Genomic DNA, 7237 nt, shown 5'->3' on the forward strand with positions numbered 1-7237 from the left:
TTGTATATTTTTGAGATTAGTTGTTTGTTGGTTGCTTCATTTGCTATTATTTTCTCCCATTCTGAAGGCTGTCTTTTCACCTTGCTGATAGTTTCCTTTGATGTGCAGAAGCTTTTAAGGTTAATTAGGTCCCATTTGTTTATTTTTGCTTTTATTTCCAATATTCTGGGAGGTGGGTCATAGAGGATCCTGCTGTGATGTATGTCGGAGAGTGTTTTGCCTATGTTCTCCTCTAGGAGTTTTATAGTTTCTGGTCTTACGTTTAGATCTTTAATCCATTTTGAGTTTATTTTTGTGTATGGTGTTAGAAAGTGGTCCAGTTTCATTCTTTTACAAGTGGTTGACCAGATTTCCCAGCACCACTTGTTAAAGAGATTGTCTTTAATCCATTGTATATTCTTGCCTCCTTTGTCGAAGATAAGGTGTCCATATGTGCGTGGATTTATCTCTGGGCTTTCTATTTTATTCCATTGATCAATATTTCTGTCTTTGTGCCAGTACCATACTGTCTTGATAACTGTGGCTTTGTAGTAGAGCCCTGAAGTCAGGTAGGTTGATTCCTCCAGTTCCATTCTTCTTTCTCAAGATCGCTTTGGCTATTCGAGGTTTTTTGTATTTCCATACAAATTGTGAAATTATTTGTTCTAGCTCTGTGAAGAATACTGTTGGTAGCTTGATAGGGATTGCGTTGAATCTATAAATTGCTTTGGGTAGTATACTCATTTTCACTATATTGATTCTTCCGATCCATGAACATGGTATATTTCTCCATCTATTAGTGTCCTCTTTGATTTCTTTCACCAGTGTTTTATAGTTTTCTATATATAGGTCTTTAGTTTCTTTAGGTAGATATATTCCTAAGTATTTTATTCTTTCCGTTGCAATGGTGAATGGAATTGTTTCCTTAATTTCTCTTTCTGTTTTCTCATTATTAGTGTATAGGAATGCAAGGGATTTCTGTGTGTTGATTTTATATCCTGCAACTTTACTGTAGTCATTGATTATTTCTAGTAATTTTCTGGTGGATTCTTTAGGGTTTTCTATGTAGAGGATCATGTCATCTGCAAATAGTGAGAGTTTTACTTCTTCTTTTCCAATTTGGATTCCTTTTATTTCTTTTTCTGCTCTGATTGCTGTGGCCAAAACTTCCAATACTATGTTGAATAGTAATGGTGAAAGTGGGCACATTCTCTTACTTTATTAAGAAACAGCGTGGTATGACTTGGACACAGAAGAAAAAGAAAAGCGTGTTGTCACTTGAGTGAGACTGCCTCAGAAATGTTACCAAGTCAGGGTTGGGTGTTTCCTGTCCTTTGGAAGAGAACAGTCCTAAATAGTATCTTACTCATCATGTAGCTACAAGGCATGCACCATAATTGAGATCAGAGATGCTTCCTTGGCTGACTTTTAATCAAGTGTAAATTTAACTTCAAACACATAGTAAAAGGATGAGAGTAAAAAAATGCTGTATTTTTACAGGATCTATTTCATATAAACTCTGTGTCTTGACCAAAATATGAACCACCTAAAGAATGAAATTGGAAAGTCAATGGGAGAAACAGCTGTAGAATCAAGGACCTATATTTAACGTTTGAACCTAGTTATTGGATTTTATGCACATTATTTAACTTCTTTAAGTCTCCATTTCATATGTAAAATGAAGCAACTATGTATCTTGTAGAATTATTCTGAAGATCAAATAAAGGCTTTAAAGCAGTTTAAAAAAAATAAAATGGCTAAAGAAATACGTTAGGAAATTGCTGTTACTATGTAAATTATTGGCCACCAGATTATTTACTACATGGGCTACCTGCCTCTTGTAAACTGTAATTCAATCGTCAGAGCCCCAAAATGAATCGCTGTTGTACTGCAGAGAATACTGGTCATACACAAGGAATTATGTGGGGATTTAAAAACAAACACACACACACACACACATACACACACATATAGATAGGGGCTTCCCTAGTGGTCCAGTGGGTAAGAATCTGCCCTGCAATGCAAGGGACACTGGTTTGACCCCTGGTCCAGGAAGATCCCCTGTGCCATGTGCAACTAAGCCTGAGAGTTACAACTACTGAGCCTACACTCCGCACCACAGCTACTGAAATCTGCATCCCCTAGAGCCTGTGCTCTGCAACAAAAGAAGCCACCACAATGAGAAGCACTCGCCCCATAACTAGAGCGTAGCCCCCGCTCACTGCAACTAGAGAAAGCCTGTGAAGCAACAAAGATGCAGCACAGCCAAAAATAAATAAATATTTTTAAAAATCATATAGATCGTTTTATGCTTTGACTTATTAAAAAGGAACTTTGAATTTATAATATGCACCTTCATAATGAATTAAGTATTTTCCCTAAGGCGCTATTAAGGATTTTCTTCATACTATTTGATGATGTTGGTGACAAATCTGCCTTTTAGCTTAGAGTAAAGAAGATTATCTTTCTGCGTTTCTCTTAGACAATTGTATCCAGTGTAAATAAGCGTCCCGATTTCCAAACCACTGGCCAATGGGATGTTATCACTGAAAAGGATGGTAAAAAGGAATCAGCTGTCTTTGATGCCGTAATGATTTGTTCTGGACATCATGTGTACCCCAACATACCTAAAGAGTCCTTTCCAGGTAAGGCCAAAGTTTACGCTGCCATCCACACATCTTGCATGAAGAAATAACCTTGATGATGTCTTTCTTATGTATACAAAAGTATAGTTTATAAAAGTACACATTAAATTAAAATATGCTTTTATTGTATCTAATGGGCTTCCCAGGCAGCTCAGTGGTAAAAGAATCTGCCTGTCAATGCAGGAAATGCAGGTACAATCCCTGGATCAGGAAGATCCCCTGGAGGAGGGCATGGCAACCCACTCCAGTATTCTTGCCTGGAGAGTCCCATGGGCAGAGGAGCCTGGTGGGCTACAGTCCATAGGGTCGTAAAGAGTTGGACATGACTGAGCACATATATCTATACAATTTGATATATTGTATCTAATATAGTTTAAGTATTAAAATTCCTATTACTGCAACCATATTCACTGACAAGTTCTGTTATAGCAGTTTTTTCAGTGAAAATCAAAATAATTCACATGTTTTCCACTTTTTCACTCAGGAATAAAACTTTTTAAAGGCAAATGCTTCCACAGCCGGGACTATAAAGAACCAGGAATCTTCAAGGGGAAGCGAGTCCTGGTGATTGGTCTGGGGAACTCAGGCTGTGACATCGCCTCAGAACTCAGCCACATAGCTGAAAAAGTATGCCTCCCTGATACTCAGGGAACTATCTTTAAAAGGCCAGCCATACCATTTGAAAAGTGTGAAAGAAAGCGGGGAGGGCAGAGTCCTTGATGCAAAGACTAAGTAGGGGTTCATATAGCTCAATGCCCTTTGGTAACAGGTGGGATTTTAAATAGCTTGATGTGGCAAAGGCAGAACATCAGCTGGAATGATGTCATTCAACAAGCTTCTTCTTTGGGATGTTTGGTGTCTAATGTGTCCAATAAATTCTTCCAAAACCAGTGGGATCATCAAACAAGCACTAGAAGAAATATGACCAGTATTCAGTTATTGGTCACCTACACCAGAGAAGATTTGGCTAAAAGATGAGAATACCACAGAAATGATTTGACAGGTGTTGATCCTAAGATATGGGTTATAGTGCAGGAAGTTCATCTGGGAGTGCTCTCTGGATGAATACCTCTGAGGGAAGGGAAAGAAGTTTTCCTTTATTTACTCTGAAGCTAGGATAATCCTTCCAAATTGTCCCTAGTTGAAGTGAGGGGCTGGGTCATTTTTTTTTTTTTTTACCAGTATAGATATTTATTTTTATTTACATATATTGCCTCCCTTTTGAGCCTCCCTTGCATCCCACCCCCATCCCACCTCTCTAGGTCATCACAGAGCACCTAGAGCATGTTATACAGAGTGAAATAAGTCAGAAAGAAAAAAAAACAAATATCATATATTGAAGCATATATACGGAATCTAGAAACATGGTACAGATGAAACTATTTGCAGGGCAGGAATAAAGATACAGATGTAGAGAATGGATTTGTGGACACAGCAGGGGAAGGAGAGGGTGAGACAAATTGAGAGAGGCTAGGTATTTGTCTTCCTCCTTCAACTGGTCACTGAATGCAGGGGATCCAAAAAGATTATAAAATGTTGGGGGAAGCCCCCTCTTCACCAAAGCAACTCCCAAAGAGGGCTGAGAGCTGAGGGCTGCCTTCTGGGCACTGCCAGCAGTGGTGCAATAACTCCATTCCTAAAGGCAGATCTGAGAGGCATATCTACTACAGTCACCACGTTAACAGTTGAATTGGTGTTTTTCAAGGTCATCATCAGCTCCCGAAGTGGCTCCTGGGTGATGAGCCGGGTCTGGGATGAAGGCTATCCATGGGACATGCTGTTTATCACTCGATTTGAAACATTCCTCAAGAACACCTTACCGACAGTCATTTCTAACTGGTGGTACATGAAGCAAATGAACGCCAGATTCAAGCACGAGAACTACGGCTTGATGCCTTTAAACAGGTAAAGCAGAGTTAAACATGAAATGCCTACTAACTTTTATTTCACTGTCAACAACCCTAATATGTGAAATAACCCCTAGACAAATCAAAGTGAAGTAATCACCTCTCACATTTCAGAGGACAAAGAATTGCAAAAATTAGGAGTGTTTTCCTGTTTCACAATTCTCCTTACCAGATTTGCACAGCTGGAAAGTTATATTACAGGTCAAGAATTTTACTCCCTGCTGCTGCTGCTGCTAAGTCGCTTCAGTCGTGTCCAACTCTGTGCGACCCCTGAGACGGCAGCCCGCCGGCTCCCCCGTCCCTGGGATTCTCCAGGCAAGAACACTGGAGTGGGTTGCCATTTCTTTCTCCAATGCATGAAAATGAAAAGTGAAAGTGAAGTCGCTCAGTCGTGTCTCACTCTTAGCGACCCCATGGACTGCAGCCTACCAGGCTCTTCCATCCAGGGATTTTCCAGGCAAGAGTACTGGGGTGGGGTGCCATTGCCTTCTCCATTTACTCCCTAGAGTAATGATAATAATAGTCAACATGTTTTTAAGTACTTAATACATGTCAGAGCCTTATTAAGTCTCAGACATGCATTATCTCACTTTACTCTCACGACGACTATGAAAAAGTGAAAGTGTTAGTCTCCGTCGTGTCCAGCTCTTTGTGACCCCATGGACTGTAGCCCACCAGGCTCCTCTGTCCATGGGATTCTCCAGGCAAGAATACTGGAGTAGGTTGCCATTCCCTTCTCCAGGAGATCTTCCCAACTCAGGGATCAAACCCCGGTCTCCTGCATTGCAGGCAGATTCTTTATGAGCCACAGCAACTATGATGATGGCTCTATTATAATCTTCATTTGAGAGATGAGAAAACTGTGGTTTACCAAAGCCCCACAGCTAGGAAGTCAGAAATGGTGATTGAAACAAGTCCAGATCTGCTGACTCCAAAGTGCCTCACTCTTAGCCACCTTGCTCTAAAACCGCTTTCTTAACTGCAAAGTTAAGCAAAGCAGGACTTGGTGCTTCACTCTCATTCAGTTCAGTTCAGTCACTCAGTCATGTCCAACTCTTTGCGACCCCACGGACTGCAGTATGCCAGTCTTCCCTGTCCATCACCAATTCCTGAAGCTTGCTCAAATGCATGTCCATCGAGTCGGTGATGCTATCCAACCATCTCATCCTCTGTCATCCCCTTCTCGCCCTGCCTTCAGTCTTTCCCAGAATCAGGGTCTTTTCCAATGAGTCAGTGAATCGCATTAGGTGGCCAAAATATTGGAGTTTCAGTTTCAGCATCAGTCCTTCCAATCAATATTCAGGACTGATTTCCTTTAGGACTGACTAGTTGGATCTTCTTGCAGTCCAAGGGACTCTCAAGAGTCTTCTCCAACATTACAGTTTAAAAGCATCAATTCTTCAGTGCTCAGTTTTCTTTATGGTCCAACTGTGGACCATAAACAGTCCAACAGTCATGTATGGTCTCACATCCATACATGACTACTGGAAAAACCATAGCTTTGACTAGACAGACCTTTGTTGGCAAAATACTGTCTCTGCTTTTCAATATGCTATCTAGGTTGGTCATAACTTTCCTTCCAAGGAGTAAGTGTCTTTTAATTTCATGGCTGCAATCACCATCTGCAGTGATTTTGGAGCCCAGAAAATAAAGTCTGACCCTGTTTCCACTGTTTCCCCATCTAATTCCCATGAAGTGATGGGACCAGATGCCATGATCTAAGTTTTCTGAATGTTGAGCTTTAAGCCAAACATTTCACTCTCCTCTTTCACTTTCATCAAGAGGCTTTTTAGTTCCTCTTCACTTTCTGCCATAAGGATGGTGTCATCTGCATATCTGAGGTTATTGATATTTCTCCCGGCAATCTTGCTTTCAGCTTATGCTTCATCCAGCCCAGTGTTTCTCATGATGTACTCTGCATAGAAGTTAAATAAGCAGAGTGACACTATACAGCCTTGGCGTACTCCTTTTCCTATTTGGAACCAGTCTGTTGTTCCATGTCCAGTTCTAACTTTTGCTTCCTGGCCTGCATATAGGTTTCTCAAGAGGCAGGTCAGGTGGTCTGGTATTCCCATCTCTTGAAGAATTTCCCCCAGTTTATTGTGATCCACACAGTCAAAGGCTTTGGTATAGTCAATAAAGCAGAAATAGATGTTTTTCTGGAACTCTCTTGCTTTTTTGATGATCCAGTGGATGTTGGCAATTTGATCTCTGGTTCCTCTGCCTTTTCTAAAACCAGCTTAAACATCTGGAAGTTCATGCTTCACGTATTGCTGATGCCTGGCTTGGAGAATTTTGAGCATTACTTTACTAGTGTGTGAGATGAGTGCATTGCTCTCATTACCTGCCCCTTAATGGAGCCCTCCAACTGATCTATGGCCACAGTGTTTTCATCTTCAGCCGTCTCCTCACTCTCTCCTATAATATCCTCCAAGCCAATCACATGATAAGAAATTGCTTTGACATGGGTGAAAAAACCCAAGTTCTAAGCTGTTTACCTCAAAGTTATTTCATTAAGTCAACAAATAGTTATTAAGCTTTTATTATGTGCCAGGACCTGTGGATATAGCACTGAACAAACTCATAAAATCCCTATCCTCGTGGGGCTTATATTCTAATAATGGGAAACAGACACAAATAGCATGAAATCTAAATAAGGCAGATAAGGGTAACAGGGGATGACATCAAGACAATTTTATTTTTTTT

The 7237-nt window shown here is 40.5% G+C and overlaps 1 protein-coding gene across 3 annotated transcripts in view; it reads left to right on the top strand.

Annotated features, from left to right (window-relative positions):
• FMO3 (flavin containing monooxygenase 3) overlaps positions 1-7237 on the top strand; it is an 86525-nt gene that overhangs the window by 15004 nt on the left and 64284 nt on the right. For all 3 annotated transcript variants that reach the window (XM_010836717.1, XM_010836720.1, XM_010836719.1), the window contains 3 exons: positions 2462-2624; positions 3109-3251; positions 4330-4529. In XM_010836717.1, coding sequence (XP_010835019.1) covers positions 2462-2624; positions 3109-3251; positions 4330-4529 — 506 coding nt within the window. The remainder of the gene's footprint in view (positions 1-2461; positions 2625-3108; positions 3252-4329; positions 4530-7237) is intronic.

Source organism: Bison bison, unplaced genomic scaffold, assembly GCF_000754665.1.
Source record: "Bison bison bison isolate TAMUID 2011002044 unplaced genomic scaffold, Bison_UMD1.0 scf7180017864064, whole genome shotgun sequence".
Lineage (NCBI taxonomy): Eukaryota > Metazoa > Chordata > Mammalia > Artiodactyla > Bovidae > Bison > Bison bison.